Below are 23255 nucleotides of genomic sequence, written 5' to 3'. Positions count from 1 at the left end.
CTTTTTGTACAGACAGTCCTGGGTTCAAAGCCACTGGTGGCCTGAAGAGATTCATTTGCTGTGTTGATGTAGCACCTGTCCCCAGCAGGCCCTGCCTGCCCACAGCTCTGTGCCAGTTCTTCCCCAGCCTCAACTAACACACCTGTGCTGGTTCCCAAGCTGAGGGGGCAGTCAGGAGGTGACAGCAGGGGAGACGGGCTATGCAGCTAATTGGCTGTCCTAAGCTCCTTCTCCGCTGCAAGCAGCATGATGGGGCCTGTGCATAGGGTTCCCAGGGCTCCCGCGCCAGCTGGGGGCGGGCCTCATATTCCAGGAGGTGTGGTCTACCAGTCTCCAGACCCCTCCTCCCAGCAGGCTAGCACACATGCTGGATGGGGGGCCATCTCAGCCAGCTCTTGTGCCTGAGACGTGCATGGCAGCGCTTGCCCTCTCTCAGGCAAGGGTGGGATTTTGTCTATTGTTCTTGGAGGGCACTAAGTTGGACGCCGACGTGAAATGCTAGCCCAGCTCTGCAAAGCTGTCCAGACACACAGAGGGCTCCAGAAGAAACTCACCTCCCTTTCTGACCATACACAACTTCTCTACTCCCAGACCAGAACCTGGCCCCACCGAAGCCCAGGGAGTTTTGATGATTATCAGGAAGCAGGTTGATAATCAGCAGAGCCTTGCCTCGGAGAGCTTGACCCTGCATGCTTCCCTCTCACCTCCCCTTGGCTGGGGCAGCAGCTGATTGAACCTGGTCTAAAAGCATGAGCTTCTACTGGTTGAGCTAAAGGACCAGCTCTGCCATGTGGAAACAGCAGCTGCCGCCTAAGAAATCTCTTTATGGGGAACAGCCACAGAGGGGCACGTAGCCGGTGCTGTGTTTCGCATTACACTTACATCAGGGCTGCAGGATCGGCCCTGGCTATTTAAGCAATATTGTAACATTCCTCAGAGGCAGATGGAAACCAGCCTTATCCACCCATCCTACTGCTGTGATCTCCCCTCCCCGGGAGCCTCCAACCCCCCTTCCTCACTGCAGATTTACGCTCTGCCCTGACTACAGATGCCTCTTGGGTCTGCAGAGTCCCGAGCTGCCCAATGGGGAGAAATGAGCCCAGTCTCCTCCTCTGGTCCCATCTTGAGGAGGGAGGGGGAGATAGGGGCCGGGGAGAAGGGCAGCTATAGGAGGAGGTGCTCAAAGACTGAACATAAATCATAGATACCCTGGTGATGTGACAGGTAGATAGACAGATCTCTGGGTCTCTCCCTGGCGATGGTGCTTACCCCATGCTGAGCTCTCCAGGCTGACTCTCCATTCTCTGTCCCCCCTCAGCTCTCCCCAGGCTCTGAGGATGATGAGGGACATGACAGCTCCAGCAGGGAGAACCTCGGCCGAATCCAATTCAGCGTCGGCTACAACTTCCAGGAATCCACTCTGACTGTCAAGATCATGAAGGCTCAAGAGCTGCCAGCCAAGGACTTCAGCGGCACCAGTGACCCTTTCGTCAAGATCTACCTGCTGCCTGATAAAAAGAACAAGCTGGAGACCAAAGTGAAGAGGAAGAACTTGAACCCGCACTGGAACGAGACCTTCCTCTTCGAAGGTAGGCAGCAGAGGCCAGCAGACAGGGCGTGGGCCAGGAGCGAGTCCCAGCTCAGCCACTGACCCCCAGCTAACCCTGGGAAGTCACTGCCTCTCCACTGCCTCTGGGCCCTGGCTTTAGCATGGGGTTAGCACTTCGTTCCTCCCAGCGCTCAGATACTGTGGTGACAAGGGCCATATGCAGGGCCGTCCTTACCCATATGCAAAGTACACAGCTGTGTAGGGCACCTGGAAATTTGGGGTACCAAATTTCCGGGTGTCCTGCGCAGCTGCCTGCTGCTCCAGCCCCTGCTCCATCTCTTCCCCATGGCCCCCGTCCCTGCTCTGCCCCGCCTCTTCCCGCCCCTGCTTCACCCCAGCCCCGCCCCCACTCCCCTGAGGAGTGGGGGCAGGGCTGGCCCTGCACTCACCGGCGTCGGGAAGTGCAGCGGCCCAGCCTCAGCTGGGCCGCCAGTGAGTGCTGGGGGGTGGTTCCCCACTGTCCCCCAAGCCAGCCCCCCCCTCCGTGCGGAGGCCTGGAGCCAGTCCCCCTTCCCTCATGGAGGCCTGGGGCCCAGACACCCACCACACAGGGGGGCTGCATAGGGCCCCAGAATAGTTAGGGACGGCCCTGGCCATATGAACACCTAGAGAGACAGAAAGTGAGTCCGAGTCCCTGTAGGAAACAGGGTTTGCCAGACTGAAGCCCAAAGTGAGCCATCTAGAGCAGTGGGTCTGCTCCTGCTAGGCTGATCTCACCACACGACTGTTCTCCCTAGGGCCGGATTAACTTTTTGTGGGCCCGGCTCCAAACATATTTGTGGGCCCCCTGGGGAATGATTGTAAAAGGGACCAGGGCAAAAGCACAGTGGGGCGGGAGCTAGGGTTGGTTCCTGGAGCAAGGGAGGGGCCAGGGGTAAACTGCAAGCGCAGCAGGGCTGGGGAGGGGGTAAACAGGATCCCCCCCCGTTCCTGCCCACATAGAGCGGGTACCTACCTTCTCCCTGGTTCTAGACCATTCTCTTCGTCTCTCTCTGCACTGAGCTGCCCCTCCTCCAGTGTGACAAAGTGGGAATGTTCTTAATGTTTTCTCTGAATACTGTGTGGGTGTCTCAGTTTCCCCTATGCATTTCTTAAGTATCTAGGTGGTGGGATAAGGCTGTGTGATTGTTGCAGAGCCCTAGAGGGCAGGTGTGATGCTGTCTGCACAGAGAATGGCTGACACACTGTCTCCTGGCAACTGATGGCCTGGGCCCCTCCCCAGCAAGGTGCCAACTGAAGGTGTTGGAGAACAAAGAGATCAGGTGGCCTCCTGGCCCGGGGAAAGAGACAAAGGACAGAGGAGGGGCTGGAGGGGGTTGCAGTTTGGAGCTGGCTGGGGAAATGGAGGGAGGCCCAGCACTGGTGTCTGGGCTCCCTACCCCACAAGACGGACCTGACTGAGGGGTCCTGTTTTCCATACCTACAAGCTCTGCTTTGACTATGTTCCTGTCGTCTAATAAACCTTCTGTTTTACTGGCTGGTTGAGAGTCACGGTGAATCGCAGGAAGTGGGGGGTGCAGGACCCTGACTCCCCCACAGTCCGTGACATCCAGCAGCAGCTGCACAGGTTCTCTTCCAGCCCTCTGGGGTGGGTGTTGGGAGTGGGAGGAGCGGAGGGTAATGTGGTTACTTCTATTTTAGTTTCCAGTCAGCACTGCTAACCGGACACCCAAGTCCCATTTTCTACTGGAGTTTCCAGTCTAAAACTGGATACCTGGCAACAGGGGTGCCAGAAAAGCCTGAGGGGAGGAGGAGGGGCAAGCAATCATTTTTAAAAGTGAGAGGGCTAAGCCTTAAGCAGTGGGAAGCAAGGGGTGAGGGGGGGTGCAGGAGTCAGGGCAGGGGGCTGGGTGTGTGTGGGGGTGCAGGAGTCAGGGCAGGGGCCTGGGTGTGTGTGAGGGGGTGCAGGGGTCATGGTGGGCAGGGGGCTGGGTGTGTGGGGGGGTGCAGGGGTCATGGTAGGCAGGGGGCTGGGTGTGGGGGGGTGCAGGGGGCTGGATGTGTGGGGGGTGCAGGAGTCAGGGCAGGGGGCTGGGGAGGTGTGAAGGAGTGCAGGGGTCAGGGCAGGGGGCTGGGGAGGTGTGAAGGGGGTGCAGGGGTCAGGGTGGGCAGAGGACTGTGGGTGTGGGCTGGGGTCGTGGGGGTGCTCACGGCAGGGGGCTGGAGGGGGTATGCCCTGATTCCAGCCCCTTCCCCAAGGTCCCACCCCCGCCTTTTCTCCTCCTCCTCCTCCCCGGAGCAGCGAGCGTGATGAGGCTCCGCTCCTCCTCATCCCTCCTCCTGCTGGCAAACAGCTGATCTAGCTGATCGGCAGCAGGGAGGGCGGGAGGGAACGTAGCACTCTGGGGTAGGGTGACCAGATGTCCCGATTTTATAGGGACGGTCCCGATATTTGGGGCTTTTTCTTACATGGGTGCCTATTACCCCCCACCCTCTGTCCCGATTTTTCACACTTGCTGTCTGGTCACCCTACTCTGGGGAAAGAGGCAGGGGAGGAGCTTGGCTGCCGGCAGAGCCTGCCCTGTTGCAGCAGGAGCCGGCAGCACTAAGCTTCTGCCCCCATGTGAGGGAGGGGGAGGCAGAGAAGAGCCGGCAGGGCCGGGGCCCCTTTGGACCGTGGGCCTGGCACCGTGGCGCCATGGTAAATCCGGTACTGGTTCTCCCCACCATGCTGGATCACACCGTGGTCAGTCAGCAGCAGTACACCCTTTCCTACCTCCCTACCTTGCGCCACTGGCCTGTCTGGCCAATCTGGACCTGCCTCCTAGTCCTTCCAGCGTGGGATTCTGTGACCTACCCCCCACAGCCACCCCAATGGACAGTCAGCTCCATGATCCCCTCTCCTGCCTCCCCGTATTGAACCGCTGGTCACACTAGCCCTGTGTCCCACATTGTGTGCCACATCTTTGGTCTACTTGATCCACTATCTCCGCTTCTGCTAAACCATATCAGACCGTCCTGCCTCCTGCCCTATCAGATCACACCCTTGGGTTCTGACCTCCTGCCGTATCAGATCACACCATCGATCTGGGTCCAGCCTCTGGTGAACAGTCAATACCTGGTCATTCACAGAAAGATACAAACACCTCCACCTCTGGGCGATGCACCCAGCCAATTGTGGAATGATGTTTGTGAAGGATGGGATTCCTTCCTGACCCTGGCAGTGGCCAGCTGGTGTCATGAAGTATGAGGGTTGATTACTCGTAACCACAGATATTAGTAGAGGCCATAAAATTACTGAAAAGTGTGTCTCCCTCCACCCAGTGCCCCTTCTCCACAGACTGTTTGATCCCAGCATCATACACCAGCCAGAACTGGCTAGAGAGACACATGCCAGTGATGGTCTCTTTTGCATGAATGCCACCTGGGTTTATGTATGTGTATGGCTCTGGAATGGCTCTGCCAGACTTGGCCGTGTTGCCACGTTCCTGGGTAACCACCTCCTGCTCTGGTCTCCTTGGCAGGTTTCCCATACGAGAAGGTGGTGCAGCGGGTGCTGTATCTCCAGGTTTTGGACTATGACCGCTTCAGTCGCAATGACCCCATCGGAGAGGTGTCCATTCCACTCAACAAGTTGGACCTGACCCAGATGCAGACATTCTGGAAGGAGCTGAAACCCTGCAGTGATGGGAGCGTAAGACCTTTGCTTTGTGTTCGGAGAGAGGCTTAGCCAGCATGTAATGCCCTGGCTTAGTGTACGTGGCTATTAGCTGGCCTCAGTGACTAGAATTGCCTAGTGCTCCCAGGGGACATCCTGGAGCTGCTGCAGCAAGGATCCCAGAGAAGACATCCCCAAACCCCCACCCTTTTACCGGTACCCCATTAATCTGGTACCGGTAAAAGGGGAAGTATTGACAGACCTGAGGACTACATCTGCTCTTTATCCAGAATCTGAAGGCCTAGGGGTCTTACCCGCTGTCAGCTGAGAAGGGGTTTAAGTCCTTCTGCATCCTGTAGGAGACACTCTGCTAGCAGAAAACAGTTCTCGGCCATGGTTTAGAGCCAACTGCAAACACGTGGGCTGGCACCAGCTGTGGGATACTTTCACTGATCCCTGTGGATGTGAATTTGTTTCCAATAATGGAGCTAGCTGAAGCCATGCTACAGATTCTGTCCCACCCCTAGACAGCCAGCTTCTTTGGATGTGGGGGAGAAGCAAAGCATGTTACAGCCATAAATACGTTTGCAGGTAGTTTCTGTGGGGACGGGGCCACCGAGGTGCTCTGGTTGAGCTAGGCTAGCTGGTGTCTGCCAGTCTATAACAACCTCTCCTCTCTGCAGGGAAGTCGGGGAGAACTCCTCCTGTCCCTTTGCTACAACCCTTCTGGTAACTCCATCGTTGTGAATATCATCAAAGCACGGAATCTGAAAGCCATGGACATCGGGGGGACGTCAGGTACTGGCAATCGGGGCCCTTCTTCTGTACTGAGCTAGGGGTCCTGGCAGGGGCCATTCGCCCCAGCATACTAAGATGCAGGGTAACTGCAATCTATTCTTCCTCACCTTAGGTCCCCTCTGCCTCTCCTCAAGGAGGAACTTGTCCGGAGTACCTCTGTCCCACACCAGGGAGAGAGTCCTCCTTTGTCTTCCACAGGGAACGTTCAGCTCTGAGTCTCTTCTGTCCCACACTGGGAGGAACTCAAGAGTCCCCCTGACCTGTCTCAGCTCCCCAGTACATCCTGCAGCAAAAATGGGAGCACTGAGCAGGAGGCTGCAGGCTCCCAGATGAAAGAGAGGGCCCTGGCATGAGAGGCAGGAAACCTGAGGACAGGCCAAGTTAAGAAGCAGAAGGGGGAGGAGCCCTGGCCTGGCCTAAGAGCAATGTGCCCTCTCCTCTCTGTGGCAGACCCTTACGTCAAGGTGTGGCTGATGTACAAGGACAAGAGGGTGGAGAAGAAGAAGACGGTGGTAATGAAGCGGTGCCTGAACCCAGTCTTCAATGAGTCCTTCATCTTTGACATCCCCACCGAGAAGCTGCGAGAGACAACCATCATCATCACCGTCATGGATAAGGACAGGCTGAGCCGGAACGACGTCATTGGCAAGGTGAGTCCCCCGCCGGATAGCCCCAGGGCCACAGCTCTCCTTGGCCTGCAGGTCACAGGGGCGGCGGGAAACTGGGTTCTGTCAGCACAGAGGGGAGGGGCTACGGGAGGCCAAGGCTGGACCTTCACTAGCGTCCCAGCGCAGTGCTCAGAGGGGCACACTACGGATATTTTGTATTCCCACCTCTGGGACAGGGCGAGAGCTTTAAACCTTGAAACGCTTCCATTTAAAATGCCTGTTCCAGCACACAGCATTGCCTTAGGCCACAGGCTCATAGTATTGCCTCAGGCCATGGCTCACACCATTGCCATAGGCCACGGGCTTACACCATTGCCATAGGCCACGGGCTCACACCATTGCCGCAGGCCACAGGTTCACACCATTGCCGCAGGCCACGGGCTCACACCATTGCCCTAGGCCACGGCCTCCTACCATTGCCCTAGGCCACGGGTTCACACCATTGCCCTAGGCCACGGGTTCACACCATTGCCCTAGGCCACGGGCTCACACCATTGCCCTAGGCCACGGGCTCACACCATTGCCCTAGGCCACGGGCTCACAGCATTGCCCTAGGCCGTATGCATAGGTGACACACAAGCACGTAGGCCGTGGACATGCACTAAGGGCTTAGGCCACCGGCACATACCACTGGCAGAGACCGTAAGGGCAGCTGATCCACACACATCACAGGTATAGATAATCAAATATCAGGGGGTAGCTGTGTTAGTCTGTATCCACAAAAACAACAAGGAGTCCGGTGGTACCTTAAAGACTTACAGGTATAGATAATGGGCATTGTCAACATTGGGAGGCTGTGTCAAGTGGGGTCCTGCAGGGGTCTGTTCTGGCTCCAGCACTGGCCAGTGTTTTCACTAAGGACTCACAGAGCAGAGGGGAGACACAACCAAAGCAAAGAAGGCTTGCAGGAGCCTGGGGCACATTGTTAACTCCTGCTGGGCCACACTGGGATGCTAATGCTTCACAGAGAGGGGCTTTGTCCCCCTGACTGCTCCCGAGTTAGCTCTTGCCAAGCGCATTCAATTACCAGTCAGTACAAAGCCGCAAGGTCATTGAAGGGGCTGGAACTGTCCGGGGAGGTGTAAGAAGAGCTGCAAGGATGGTAGGCGTAGGGGAGGCTAATGGCTTGGCTGTTGTGATACAGACGAGGAGCTATAAAAGATAGTAGCCGGACACCAGCAGTGGGACTCAGTCCCAAAGGACGTGATATTCCAGGCATTCCATTGCTTACATAAAAAATGCATATGCAGGTGCATGCCTAGTCTGTATGCGCAGTTAACCAGGACTGTACAACGGCTGGTTGTACATCAACTCCCCCTCCCCGCCGCATACACATACAGCTGCCTGACTCTGACCCCACACTGGTGTAGTAATAGCTTGCTCAAATTAGGCTTGCAGAGGCAATTGTGCCTCTCAGGCTTTGACACGGCTGGACTGTGTTAGCAGGAAGAGCTGAGACAAACAAATGATGGCGTTATTTCCTCCCTATCTTTAATGTCACATGATCCCGATCCACCCAATCCTAGACCAGCACTGACTCCTCTCACAATGGGGCCGCTCTACAAGCTCACACTCAGCTGCTGTTCCTCCCTGGGTCTTTCCCAGCCTCGTTGCTCTGTGGATAGCTGGTCCCTTCCCACATTTGTCTCTGTGCCACTTCTTCCTCTGCCAAGGCGGATGGCCTCACATGGCTGTACTGAACCTCAGGCACCCTCAGTGCTGATCTCCTGAGCTCCCTTTGCTGCTGGCTTCCCCTTCCCCTGCATTTGCTATGGCTGATTTGGGCATCAGAGGCAAAGCTGGTGAATTTCACCTTCCCCTAGCCTGTCAAGGAGAATATTAAGTGATGGGAGTCCGAGCACTGACTCTTGAGGTTCCCTCCCTTGATACTGCTCCCCGCTCAGAGGTCTCCCCTTTAACAGTTACTCTCTGCTCCCTGTTCATCAGCCAGCTGCTAATACAAGCAACAATCGTTTGATCTGCTGGGCCTTTTTCCAACATCTGTGTCTTTTAGGTGGCTCTGCAAGGCATTTCTGGGGTTTGGGGATCCATATCGCACCTTCCACAGGGATCAAGGTGTTGCACAACACCACACCACAGCCAGCAGAGCCAATTGGGGAATCCCAAAAGCTCTCTGCAGAGTTCACTGCAAGCACCCCAAATATTGTGCCCCAGCAACATGGCGACTCAGAGCCCCTCTGTTGAGGTTGAGGCAAAGAAAAGGGAATTCTACCAGACCATTGGAAATGGTGCCACCAAAGCAACGTAGCCCCAGGCAAGGAGAGAGGGCAACTGTCCATTCGTAAGAAGGGACGTTAATGCCAACCACGTCTTGGGAGTATAACGGGGAAGTCAGGAAGTGTCTTAAACGGAAGTAAGAGACTCGTGAACTCATCTCTCAGCACACGGAGTCCCTCACACAGAGGGCATAATGTGGAAATGATGGTTCTGTAAGGGAGGAAAACTCACCAACAATACCCTGTCTGGAGTGTCAAGCTCATGGTGCTCAAGCCAGAAAGTGCCTAATGCCTCCATTGCCACCTAGAGAATTCTGGACTGTGAAGATCCTGGAATCAGATGAAGCCTACAGGGATCAGGGAATTGATTTACTGTGAGAAACCATGCATAAGTTGGGGAATCACTATAACATGGCCAGGACCATCTTCAGGGCATGTGGGGATAGGGAGCCAAATGTCAGAAACAGGAACAACATCTCAGCTTTGTCCATAAAAAATGTTGATGTATCCAGTTAGGGAAACGGAGCCACATCCATTGCTAGGATAATCAGGCGCAGCTCCATTGGGATCAATGGATTACACCCATGGGGAATTTGGCCCCTTACCACGTGAGCAAAATGGCATGAAAAGGGAAGCCAGGTCCACCACCCAGATCACTGGGATGGAAATCTGGCCATTGTCCATGTTGCGGATTGTGGGGGAGTTAGGGCCCTGCACCCCTCTTCCCGAGATTCACTGCGACTCTCAGCCAGCCAGTAAAGCAGAAGGTTTATTTGGATGACAGGAATACAGTCCAAGACAGGTCTTGCAGGCACAGACAACAGGGCCCCCCCTCAGTTAGGTCCAGCTTGGGGTCCCAGGGCATGCCCGCCCACCCCCCTTTGGGGGGGTCAGAGCCATCCCTGCCTCCCAGCCATCTCTCCAGCCTCCTTCTCCCTGCTTCCAGCACTCTCCTTTTACGACCCCTCCCACAGCCTTTGTTCAGTTTCCCGGGCTAAGGAGTCGCCTCGCCTTCAACCCCTTCCTGGGTTCTCATGTTACACACTCAGGTATGCGCCCTCGGGCGCCCTCGGGCAGATCCCATTCTGCAATGCAGACTATCCCAGCACACTCCCCTGTCAGCATTCACAGACCACCGTGAGAACAGGCCCAGTTCGTCACATCTCTCCCCCCTTCGAGACCGAACTGAGCAGGGTCACTTTAGCCAGTGACCCGGGGAAGTTCGAACCTACCCCTGTTCCCATGGATGCCCCCGCATCCCTCCCATTCCTTGGTGGGAATTACACCAGGCCCCTCCAGTTTCACGCTCCCCCTTAGGTTGGGGGTGCTTGATGGCACTCGCAGTTCGCATGTGGGAAGGTTTATGCGGCCTGCGCCCTTTTCCCACCCCCATACCTCTGGGGCTCCAACTGGGCTGTGGTCTTCTCCCAGCACTCCAGTCTGGAGGTCTGTGCTTTGGGCTCTCTTGGTTTAGAGCCGCCCTTTTTACCTTGGTCACCCTCCGAAAAGGCTCCTCTATGCTGGGCAAGGGTCCTAAAGCTGTTTTCCCCTTGTCCCAGGCCTTCCTCCCCCTCTGACAGGGGTCACAGGATCGGCAGTACTGTCGGACAGTAGCAAAGACCCCAGGCCAGTAAAAGCTCCGTAGCAGCCTCTGCTGGGTACGCCAGGTTCCCTGGTGCCCTGAGAGGGGAATGTCATGGGCCCGGCACAGCAGCTGGCGGCGATACTTCTGGGGTACCACCAGCTGCCTCCTGATCCCCCCTGACTCCATTTTCCCTGGGGGAGCCCATTCTCGGTACAGGAACCCCTTCTCCCACAGGAATCCTTTCCGGCCACCTCGTCCCATGGTCTGTACCGCATTGAGGTCGGCCAGGTCCCTTATCTTCCGCAAGGAGGGATCTCTCTGCAACTCGGCCTGGAACTCAGCAGCTGGGACGGGGATGGCCACCTGCTCTTTCTTGCCCGCTGGGTCCGAAGCTGCAGCCTCCCTGAGCCGCGTCCCTGGGCGTTCCCTCCCCACCGGGTTAGAGTCCCGCGCCTCAGGCAAGGCACCCCCCCCAAGGCCAGGGCGCAGTGCCCCTCGCCGGCTCTGACCGCGGGTCACAACTAAGGCGGTCTGGGGGCTGCTGGGCCAGTCCTCTAGGTCCCCACCCATCAACACCTCAGTGGGCAAATGGTGGTGCACTCCCACGTCCTTGGGGCCCTCCTTGGCCCCCCATTTCAGGTGTACCCTCGCTACGGGAACCTTGAATGGGGTCCCGCCCACCCCGGTCAGGGTCAGGAAGGTGTTGGGCACCACCCGATCTGGGGCCACCACCTCGGGCCGGGCCAGTGTCACCTCTGCGCCCGTGTCCCAGTAACCATAAACTTCCTTCCCATCCACCTCCAGGGGAACAAGGCACTCGCTCCGCAGGGACAGCCCCGCGCCAACCCTGTAAACGGAGAACTTTGAATCCGGAGCATCTGGCCCCCCAGAGAAGCTGGCCTGGGGCTCTCCTCCCTCCTTAGCAGGTGGTACTCTGCCAGCCCCCCTTCCCTGGGAATGCTGCCTCTCGCCGGGCTGGGTCTCTACCCAGTCAACCCTCTGTGGGTTCGGCCTGCTCAGTCTGTCCCTGAGCCTGGGGCATTGGGCCCGTATGTGGCCCTTTTGGCCACAGTGGTAGCAGCCCATGTCCCATGGGTCCCCTTGAGTGGGTCGGATGGTCCTGATGCCGGATGTTCCCCTCTGATGGGGTTTTTCTGTATTTTCCCACGGGGAGGTCCCATGGTGACTCTCTCTCTGCGTTGTGGTGGGATTGCTCCTTTGGGACTCCTCCCTGCCACCCCCTGACCGGCTCTTTACAAACTCATCAGCCAGCTGCCCGGCGTGTCGCGGGTTCTCTGGCTTTCTGTCCACCAACCACAGCCTCAGGTCGGATGGGCACCGCTCATACAGTTGCTCCAGTACCAGCAGTTTAATCAGGTCCTCCTTCGTCTGGGCCCCACCAGCCCACTTGCTGGCGTATCTTTCCATGCGGGCGGCTAGTTGCAGATATGAGATCTCAGGGGTTTTATCTTGACTCCGGAACCTTTCCCGGTACATCTCAGGAGTCAGCCCAAATTCTCGTAGCAGGGCCTTTTTGAATAGTTCGTAGTCCCCTTTCTCTGCCTCTCCCAGTTGGCGGTACAATGCCACGGATTTGGGGTCCAGTAAGGGGGTAAGGACCCGGAGTCTGTCCGCGGGCTCCACCCGGTGCAGCTCGCAGGCCGTCTCAAAGGCCTCCAGGAAGTCATCCATGTCCTCCCCCTCCTTGTATGGGGCCATGATGCACTTATCAAAGCTCCGTGCAGTCCTGGGTCCCCCCTCACTCACCGCAGCCGGGGGTTCGCTGCCCTTCAATCTCGCCAGTTCCAGGTCATGCTGACGCTGTCTCTCTTCATGCTGTCTCTGTCTCTCATTCTCCTCCCGTTCCTGCTGACGCTGTCTCTCTTCACACTGATGCTGTCTCTCTTTCTCCTCCCGTTCACGCTGATGCTGTCTCTCTTTCTCCTCCCGTTCATGCTGTCTCTGTCTCTCTTTCTCCTCCCGTTCATGCTGTCTCTGTTGTTCACGATCCTCCAGCTCTCTCAGTTTTAGCTCTTTCTCCCATTCCAGCCAATTCCGCTCCCCGGATGCCGAACGTCGCCGGGAGGATCCTCTGCTGGCCGGCGAGCTTCGCCGGGGGGACCCCCTGCTGGCCGGGGGGGCCACGGCGCCTTCAGTATTTGCTGGGCTCCTCCCCACCCTTCCCCTAGGCATAGGAAGGAGGGGTCTCGGGACGCCCTCAGCAGCCGGCTGACCACTCCCAGCTGGGACAGACACTGGTGCCTGCGCTGCATTTGCCAGGCTGCTTCCCTGAGACACAGGGATCAGTTCATTCGCGCGATCTTCTGCCTCCAGCTGGGCAATGAGCTGTTCTTTGGTGAGCCTCCCAATGCGCAGCCGCCTCTGCTTGCACAGCTCCACCAGGTCGCTCTTAAGCCGCTTGGCATACATCTTCCTGCTGGCCACTCACCGGCCTGTGTGCTCACAGCTCCCCACAGTTCCCAGGGGGCCCCCTAGTGTGCCAGCCCTTCTCGAGGTCACCACCTCTCTGCCAGGGTCGAGCTGCAGACTCCTCCGCCCCTGGGACCACTCGCTGCGATCCCCTCGGGGGACCCTGTTACTGCAAAAGTCCTTCTCGCTGGTCACACACTCCCAGGGGTAATAACCGTCCCTCTCTCACTCTTCAGCGCGCCTGGTCCCCGTCAATCCCCCTTCGTTTTACTGCTCCCCAGTCACTTACTGCAGGAAGCGCCGTCCACGGGGTGCAGTAGATCCCGCCGCTGCCACCAGTTGTTGCGGATTGTGGGGGAGTTAGGGCCCTGCACCCCTCTTCCCGAGATTCACTGCGACTCTCAGCCAGCCAGTAAAGCAGAAGGTTTATTTGGATGACAGGAATACAGTCCAAGACAGGTCTTGCAGGCACAGACAACAGGGCCCCCCCTCAGTTAGGTCCAGCTTGGGGTCCCAGGGCATGCCCGCCCACCCCCCTTTGGGGGGGTCAGAGCCATCCCTGCCTCCCAGCCATCTCTCCAGCCTCCTTCTCCCTGCTTCCAGCACTCTCCTTTTACGACCCCTCCCACAGCCTTTGTTCAGTTTCCCGGGCTAAGGAGTCGCCTCGCCTTCAACCCCTTCCTGGGTTCTCATGTTACACACTCAGGTATGCGCCCTCGGGCGCCCTCGGGCAGATCCCATTCTGCAATGCAGACTATCCCAGCACACTCCCCTGTCAGCATTCACAGACCACCGTGAGAACAGGCCCAGTTCGTCACAGTCCACATAAGAGGTGAAGCACAAAAGCCTTTAGCTTTGTGACAGCACTGAGTGGATGTAGGTACAAGAAAGCCGCAACAGAGCAGAATAGAATTCTGTGTTTCTCATGGCCTCTGGGAGATCCAGGGAAGTTCCAGGCTCCTATCTAGCAATGTGTGTGATACTGATTCGGACAGTGGAGAGTGCGCCCCACGGGTTGGGTTCAGATAGACACCTAACATTTTTTAAGCTTGTGCAGATGTTTTTCAGCATCTTCTCCAGAAATTCCCAGTGTGCAGACTCCCTTGTGTGATTTCCATTATTGCCTGCTCTTGGCCAAGCCATGAATACTGCAGCAACAGTCTGTCTTTGGAGCTTTCATTCCTGAAAATCAGTGTGTGAACAACATTCAGCCCATTGAAGGCTGAGCAGCCCAGGGAGATATACTCTCCTCATATCTCCAGCCTGACTCGGTCTGCATTATTTCAGCTGTGCCAGGATATAGTCTCAGCCACCTCCACGTTATCTAGTCATGGATTTCATAGCATGTTCCTCACGGAATCTGGAGAGGCAAATATCAGTATGTATCTAGAGAGAGAGCTGGATATTATCAGCATAGCAGTGAATTTCCAGACCATAGACGATACGTATCCTTCCAAGAAGCTGCATCTGAAGAGCATTGGAGACGATCCACAGACGTGGAGAACAGAGCACATTATCCCAGTACAGCCTGGTGAGTATCCACCCAGAGATACCATACCAATTGGGACAGCTCCCTAAGACACAACTGGTACCAGTCCTGTGCATTCCCAGTGTTGTTCCACTAATCATCTAGGTGAGGCAATAGCATCAACTGTCCACAATATCCACATCTGCCCATAGATCTAATAACACCAGCAAGGACAGCTCTGTGTTTGCAAAGCGGTGAGTAAATCATCCCTGACACTAGCAAGGGGATTCTTGGTGCTGTGTCCTCGACTGAATCTGGGCAGCTATTTCATTACTGAACATGACTGTCTAGATGTTCCTCCAGCTCTGTTACCACTACTGAATCCAGAATCTTGGCCACAAGTGTCTTGTTAGACACCAGTCTGTCCTTCCCTGCACAGTTAGGATTTCACTGGCAGAAGAGTCACCACTTCCTTTACACCGACTCGAGAACAGCTGCCTCTAATGAGGACAGCTGAGCTGCATCGGGACAGCGAGTCTCACCACTCCCCGTTGCTCCAGAAGGAACATTGCTGGGCAAGGAATAAACCTTCAGCTAGCAGCACGGAGCCCAGCTCTCGTACTGCGCAGCTCCAACTGTGAAGATGGTCCGAAAGCTCATGGGCAAGCCAAGGCAATTGAGAGGCCAACTGCTAAGTAATAAGTGACCACATGGGGGCGCTCAGGTCAAGTGGTCTGTCTAAAGTCTTCTGCTCCTTGAGCAAGAAGAGGCTGACCACCTTCCCTCTCCCCCCACAGTTAACTATTTAAATGTTCCTGTAAGGTTAGTGCTGGTGAAAGATGCTAGATTGACAGCCCTGGAGTGGGACATCTTCTGTTAATCCCCAGCATGCACAGCATGAGCAAGGCCCATCACTATCATCATCATCAAGGCAAATCCCAAAGTAATGTTGCTTCCTTGCAGATTGGGCACCACCCAGACTGATCTCTAGCTAGGTCCTTAAGGCGGTCAGGCTGGATATTCAGTCAGTGTCCATCATCGGCAGTCCTGTTGCACCACTGAAGTGCTTGGTACCCACGGGCTTGCCAGCTGTGTAGCAGCATTCCTTGATACACACACTTCATAATTCATTGATCTTCCCTCCTGATGATACGTCTATACTAAGAAAACCACTGAACCCGAACCTGGGCTGATGGGAGGCAGTTTCTGGGTTCAGCTATGAATATCCTCATTGCTGACCTTGTCCTGCCACTTGATATGGAACAGCTGACAAAAACAGTGCTGTCCCTCATCTCTGACCTGGGAAGATCACCTTTATGGAAGGGTGGGAGTTCTTGGTCCTTGCCCTCTTCAAGCCTCAACCTCTCTTTTGAGACTGCCATCAAGAGGGTATTGGTTTCATGACGTAGATACTTATCCTCTGGGAAGTGGGCTGAGACCACTGAATTCATCCCACCCAAGCCACCAAACAGATGTCAGATGGGAACCTACCTACCTAAATTCAAACCAGTGTCCTGGAGGCGAAAGGCCCCATAGCCTAGTACCCATCCACTGAGCCCCCAGCCCTCCAGGTAACTCTATTAACATAAACAAAGGTTCATCAGTCAATAAAAAAACAAGCCAAACCAACTTTGCTTGCAGCAGCCACACCTCAGCGTCTCAGTCTCCTCGCCTTTCCCACAGCCTCCTATTGCTCCCATCACCCTATGCCGATGAGAGCCCATCCCAAAAGCCGTGTGACCTTCCAACGTGTCTTCCTGGCCCTGGAATACGAATACTAGTCATTCATTGCATACGCATGGGGGGAGCCACCCAAAGAACTACAGCCAATCCTGGAAGAAACCCCAGGTCCCAAAAGGCACCTAAATTCTGGGAAAGTTTGGATCTGGCACTAAACTCTGCAACCAGCCTGGCCACTGTCTCAGCTCCTCGTATTAGCTTCTGACCTGACATGATCCAAGAGTTGCTAATCCAGCCAACAACTGGGATACCAAGGAAATGAGCCATCCACTGTGTCTAATGGATCTGTCTGCCTAAGCTTTTCTGCTACATTTGTCTCTCCAGTGTACAGCAGAACCTGCTTTAGGGTGAACTTGAATCTAATGAAACTCTGTTTATAGGGAGATAAAATGAAAGGCTCAGTGCGCTGCAGTTCTAGGTAGAGTGTAATCTCCACCTACAACCAAGCTGTCCTATGGAGGAAAAATATCTCGTGCTGTGGGGAGTGATCCTGTGACTGTTACTCAGGAGAGTACTTCCATTGGCTTTAATGGGGCTGCTTGTGTGAGTAATGGAGGCAAGATCGGGCCCAGTAAGATGGGATATATACTTTGGATATAGCGCCGTCTGCGCTTACATCAAACACTCACTGCACATGTATTCCAAGGCTTAGTCGCCCCGAGTCCTAACCAAAGAATTAGTTAACAACTTGAGTTAGACCCTCAGTAGGTGTAAATCAGCCAAGCTCCATGGACTTCAGTGAAGCTACGGCCAATTTATACCAGCTGGGGATCTGGCCCATTGACTCAAATGGAATGATGCTGATTTACACCAGTTGGGGAAGGATCTAACCCATTGATTCCAATGGAGGCACAGCCAGTTTACACCAGTTGGGGAGCTGGCCCCTTATTTGTAAAGACAAAATTACAGGCGGTACTTACAAAAATAAATCTGTTGTAAATCTGATTTACACTAAGTATCTATAACTCTTCCCCCATTAGGGTAATGATGATACATTGACGTGGTAATCTCATTATTATTACTGCATGCTGCAGGGAGTCAATTATTCCCTCATGCCGGGCTGCAATAAAACAAACACCACGTCTATTACATTAAAAGCGGAACATGAAGGCGGCGTTAAGAAGCTGAAAGTTTAAGCACAGTCAGGCCACAAAGTGAGAGGACGGCTGGTTGCGTTGGCTTGGGCCTCAGCCATGGCTGTGTGTTCCATTCCACCGTAGCCACCTGTGTGACTAGGGGCCGGTCACCTCACCTCCCCAGCCCTTAGTTCTCCATGTGTCCAAGGGAGGGGGAAGGATCCTTCCCTTCTCCCACTCTTTGTCTATTTAGGGTATAAGCTGTGTGGGGGAGGGGCTGCCTCTCCCCAAGTGTGTGTGCAACACCTAGCACAGATTGATTGGAGCCTCTAGGTGCTACTGTGATAGTGATACAAGTAGACAGCCCAAACTCTGTCCCCCTTTCTACCGATGCAACCCAGCGACCATCAGTAAGGATATACATGTGTAACCGAGGCTGGATTCTGCTCCAAGGTTTGCAGCAACATTAACTCAGCTACGTTGCAAATACAGCGTCATCATGGGTAGGATTTTCCAAAGCGCCTATGTGATTTAGGAGCCATTTGAACAACTAGCCTCCAATCACCCAAGACCTCCCAGCCCCCTGCGGGGCTGCTTCATGTCTGTGGGTGTGTCCACAGTTTGAGCTGGAGCGTAATTCCTAGCTCAAGTAAATATGCCCACACTAGCTCTGATGGAGCTAGAGTGCTAAAAACAGATCATCAGCATGGGGGCGCAAGCTGTGGGCAGGGCTAGCCGCAGCAAGTATATACCTAGCATCTCAAACAGGATCCTACTGGGGCAGCTAGCCCTTCCCACCGCTCGTGCTTGCTGTGACTACACCTCTATTTTTAGCATGCTAGTTGATCAGCACTAGCATGGGTCTGACTCCTTGAGCTGGGAACTGCACTTCCCAGCTTCAGTGTAGACAGGTGCCTCTTTCCTATAAAATCAGGCAGGATCAGGTTTGGTTATGATACTCAAACCAGAAACACCAGGAGGCCAGAACGAGAGCGGGATGGGATTTTTCCATGACTTGGCTTTTCGTCACAAAAATGCCAATATGTTGAAATTGAAGCTGTTCATAAATCAGGATTGGGGCCAATGCCTTTCCCAACTGGAAAAATGTCGAAGGAAAAAGTTTTGAAATTGTCGAAATGGCTCATGTCAACGTTTTCAAAACAACAAATTCCAGCATTGTGGTGTGAAACGACTGTCGAAATGTAAGCTAACTAGACTGAAAGAAAGGTTTTTAAAAAGTGTGGGGGGGGTCAAAATAGAAACCTGGTGTTTTGATTGACCTGAAATAGGGGGGGAAATGTTTTTTGAGTTCACAAATATTTTTGAAATTTTGACTTTTTGTCCTGTAGCTAGGAGGGCCTTGGGGAGCAAGGTCTCTTGAGTCCAAACAAGCAATTTTCAGCCGTTTTTCTAACCATCACCGTCCTTGAGAGACAGGGGGCCAGATTCCCTGCTGGTGTAAATCAGCATCGCCTTGGTGAGCTCAGCACGGACTACACTGATGTACACCAGCTGAGTGTCTGACCCAAGATTGTTTAAAGGGGAAAAAGCGGGGGGGGGGGGATTTCTCCTCTCTTCTAATTAAAAAATAGATGAACCAATTATGCACAAACTTTTCAGAAAAGCTTCCTAGACTTTGCTACGGTGACAGGCATGTAGATAGATAGATTAGATTAGATAGATCACACATGGTAGGTAGGTAGATGTGACACTTCTGGGGGTTACCTCAGGTGGCCAGGGTGAATCACTACCCCCTGCATTCAGCATAAGAGAGGCTTTTCTGTGCCCACCAGAGGAAAGTCTCCCAATTCTACAGGCAACCCAAGTGCTCTGCTCCAGGCTCCGCAAGCCCACTACTCTTCCCCTCTGCAGGCTAGCACTTAGCATACCCCACCTGCTGGGTGTAGCGTGCAGGTGCTGGGTGGCGTTAGTTGCTTGTGGAATGGAGGAGATCAGACTGGATGCCCTGGTGGGCCCTTCTGGCCTTCAACTCTACAATTCCATGACCTTATTACACTCGCGTGCCCAGTCCCTGGTCTTCCAACACCTGCAATGTACACCAATCTGCTGCCTCTGTGGAAGCCATGCATTCTGTCCTTCAGCAAACTCCTCCTGGCCTTGGTTATACTGAGGGCTGCCTTATGAAAGGGGGCTGATCCCTCGTCCCTCTCCCCTGTGGACATCTCGCTGCTCTCCACTGCTAAGGGTGTGGAGGTCTCACCTCCCCCTTCAGCTGCCTCTCCCTCTGCAGGGTGTATGTCTGGGATCCAGGGGGACACACTCCCTCTTGCTGCAGATCACAATATTAACAGCCCTAGGCAGTGAAATAATATCATTCCCCACTTGCACATCCACAGGTATATTCTGGAGAACCCCCGCCTTAAAGTACCTTTTAAATCTTCCCCCTCGAGCTCAGTGTGAGCCAAAGACCCCTGGTTTTGGATTCTCCCAGGGCCAGGGGCTTTACCCTCTCCCCTGGGAGCACATCAGACTCCTTAATCATATCCTCCTTGACAAGTGGGTCATGGACCCCCGTGTCCCTCCAGCCTCAACACATTCTGCTGTTTACCTTGGCATCTTTGTCCACCTCCAGTAGGTCAAACTGGACAAAATTAACTGGGACCCTCTCATGGACCCTGGGGGGCTCCAGACTGGGGGTTCCTTAACCTGGCCAGTTCAGGGTTGGCGTCTGGATTCCACGTAGGAAGTGCATTGCTTCCTCATGCATTCAGTAGACTCAAACAGATAACAGCTTCTGGGACCATCCCGCTGGGCTGGGAATCTGTTATTGGTGTTGCCAGGAGGGGACCATCTCCTGCCTTCTTCCCCAGGACAAAGCAGGGACCCTCCTTTGTGACCAGGACATTGCCCATCCCTCTCTGGCGTGTGCTCCACAAATGGTCCTGCACCAATAGATCAGCTCCGTCTTTTACAGTCATTGGGGTTCTATCCCACACTTCAGCCCTTACTTCATCAGTGCTGTAGGCATCAAAGAACTGGTCATGGGCAAACGTGTCGACCAGCTTTTCACAATCCTCTGCCCCTTTACCCCTTATCCACTTGTTCAATAATCACACACTTTATAAATATAGTTCCCATGACTCATCTGATCATGTTTGCTGAGGTTTCTAAACTGTAGGCGATATACCTCGGGGGATTTGAAACATTTTCAATAGTTTCCTTGGACCGATCATAAACCAGAGCCTCCCACAGATCCGTATAATTAAACACATGTAAGGCTTTAACAGAGAGTTTGAGAAGCAAGACGGTCATTTTTGTGCACCAGGAATTTGGTGAACTTTGCATATCCTCTCAAAGGTAATCAGATGTTCCTCTTTGCATTGCCTGTCCCTGCAGCTTGGACATCGCTTATCATAGCTGGTTGATCCCTGCGGGTGGGGCACTACCTCTGGATTGAGGGCTCTTATTTTGTAATTCCAGCACTCTGAGATCCTGCTCACCTGTGTTCATGCTTTCAGTCTTCCAGCTCCATCAGTCTCCAATGGGCAGCTTCCTGGGCTGCCTTCTCTCTCTTGCAGCCTTTCTCCTCCATCCACCTCTGGTGCTCTCATTCTTTTTCCAATTTCACCAACTCCGATCTGGCCATCTGAGATGAAGTGGGAATGTTCTTAATGGTTTGTCTGAATACTCTGTGTGTGCCTCAGTTTCCCCTATGTGTTACTTAAGTGTCTTCTACTAGGTGGTGGGACAAGGGTGTGTAATCATTACAGAGACCCCCCAGAGGGCAGGTGTGGCTGCCTGGGCTCAGACAATGGCCAACACTTGGTATCCTGGCAACTGATCGCGGGGGCCCATCCTCTGCAAGAGCCAGCCAGAGATGTTGGAAAACAAAGCGAGGAGTGGAGGCGAGGTGACCCGTTTGCCCCGGAGAAGGGGCAAACTGGGTGTGACAGAGGCTGGGTTGCTGGAAACTGATTAGTCTGTGGTTGGGGGACTGAAGAGGGGAAAGGCCAGGGCTCTGGATTACCCCCTGCCCTCCAGGATGGACTTTGCTGAATGTTCCTAATTTCTGTGCTAACAAGCTCTGTTCTACACTGTGTTCCCGACGACTAATAAACCTTCTGTTTTCCACTGCTGACTGCAGAGTGGGGGTGCCTGGCCCCTTTGGGGGCGTGTAAGGCTTCCCCAGGTGTCCCATCCAGGTGGACTCACTGCGGGAAGCTCACGGTGTGAACGGCTGAATGCTCCGAGGTCAGACCCAGGAGGTGCTGAAGCCAAGGAGGCATGCCCTGGTGAGAGTGTGCCCTCAGGGGGGAGACACTGCACTAGAGTCCTGTCTGACTTCATTCAGAGCAGTTCCAGAGCACCCAGCCTGTGACTCTGTGACACCATCGCCAGCCAAAAGGCTGCTTTGTTGAGGGCTGTGTCAGGCTGGCCCCCATTGCTGGGAGTCGCACCCAGACCTGCATTCCCTACATTTTCATTCATTCCCGAGGGATCTAGCCGCTCTCTGTACAACTTGTTCCATGAGCATAAACCTCATTCCCACAGCGACTAATCCACATTGGGCGCACAGCTGCTCTGACTGCCGCGGAGTTCATTTGCAATGTGTTTCGTGGCCACTTTGCGCTGTCTTTGTTCTATGGCCCTCTCCCGAAATAGACAGAAACCAACAAAATGTCTCCTTTTTCTCTCCTGTTTCTAACCATATTACCTTCGAGCCTTTAGGGTAGGTCTGTCAGTGTACGTTGTACATGCCTTGAGCCTGAACTTCTGCTGGCTCACAAACAGGATGCACTTTTTCCTTCCCTTGTACAGTCATAGACATTTGTCTCAGTTCAGAATCAGGGCATTTCATTAACGTCAGCTCAGTCCTGATGGTCCCCTAGTCACAGTGTTTCCTTGGCATTCTTTTGTCTTTCTCAGTGCTCAAGACTGCATCTGCTGCAGGCTGCAAACCCAGAGCTGGGCTGGGTCGATAGATGTCCGTTGTTCTCAGTGTTGATTGAGTCCACTCTGGAGACCCATCCTGCCTCAGGCAACAAGTTTCACCTCCAGTAGCTTTGGAACCCAATATTCTACAAGTGATATAACTCTACAATTGTTTCCCATACAGATAGGATGCCAGGTGCCCAGTTTTGAACCGGACAGTTCTCTTTTTGGGTGGTTTGTCCCACATCTGGTACTGAGACAAAACCAGACGAGGTTTTGTCCGTTATCAGACAGAGGACACCATTTTGAAGAGTGCGTCACTCCACCCTCGCTGGTGTGACCTCGCATGCATCCTCACACCAGCAGGTGTGGGGTTACGCCAGCGGGATCAGGCCCATGCCGTTCCCAGAAGTATCCGGTATTCAGGGAATGAATGAGTGGCCACCCTATGTACCAACATCCTGCATTGACCATGATAATTAGCTTGTTCTTAGCTTTTAGAGTCCATAAGACCCCTTGGCTGAAATATCTGGAGGATGGTTGGACACAGATGTAATATACCTGCCTGGGCATGTCTGTGTCAAAAGGTAGGTAGGTAGATCAAGTGTGCTACAATCAGCAGGGTGTGAGAGAGAGAGACATTTCATTACTAAAGGAAATTTGTTGAGAAAGTTCCAAGCAACAGAGCAAAGAACTTGAAAAAAACTTGCAAAGGAAAATTGTCAAGTATGTTCCAGGCAACTGCAGCCCGAGGTTGAGAATAGATTGCCCTCCACAACCTCAACCACAGCTCTGCTGCTGGCAACATGATAATAACTTCTGATTGAATAATTACCAGTATATACCATACCTTAAGTCAAGCTATGAAATCCTGTTACTTTGAGTGACAATCACAAGGCTCCATTAGTGCATCTGTAACACGTCTCAGCTGTCAGCATGCAGGAGGGTTGACACACACATTTTCAACGTGGCTGTATAGAAAATCGGCAGATAAAAATAACCCAGCCTGTGCGGAGGGGTTTTCACTCACTTGCATTGCCTTGTAGCTAATTCTGACGCCTCCATCAAATTTGCTTGGCAGAGGAGGGATGCAGGATATCAGCCGATGTTATCACAAGAGGTCCATGGAACTGGGCTGTGGATGGGAGGCCCA

General features: G+C 54.0%; 1 protein-coding gene across 4 annotated transcripts in view; it reads left to right on the top strand.

Annotated features, from left to right (window-relative positions):
• Positions 1–23255, top strand: part of SYT7 (synaptotagmin 7) — a 177049-nt gene that overhangs the window by 145004 nt on the left and 8790 nt on the right. For all 4 annotated transcript variants that reach the window (XM_054026587.1, XM_054026586.1, XM_054026585.1 and 1 more), the window contains 4 exons: positions 1319–1589; positions 5074–5243; positions 5891–6005; positions 6456–6655. In XM_054026587.1, coding sequence (XP_053882562.1) covers positions 1319–1589; positions 5074–5243; positions 5891–6005; positions 6456–6655 — 756 coding nt within the window. The remainder of the gene's footprint in view (positions 1–1318; positions 1590–5073; positions 5244–5890; positions 6006–6455; positions 6656–23255) is intronic.

Source organism: Malaclemys terrapin, chromosome 4 (assembly GCF_027887155.1).
Source record: "Malaclemys terrapin pileata isolate rMalTer1 chromosome 4, rMalTer1.hap1, whole genome shotgun sequence".
NCBI classification, from domain to species: Eukaryota; Metazoa; Chordata; order Testudines; family Emydidae; genus Malaclemys; species Malaclemys terrapin.
This window is presented reverse-complemented; position numbering and strand designations above follow the sequence as displayed.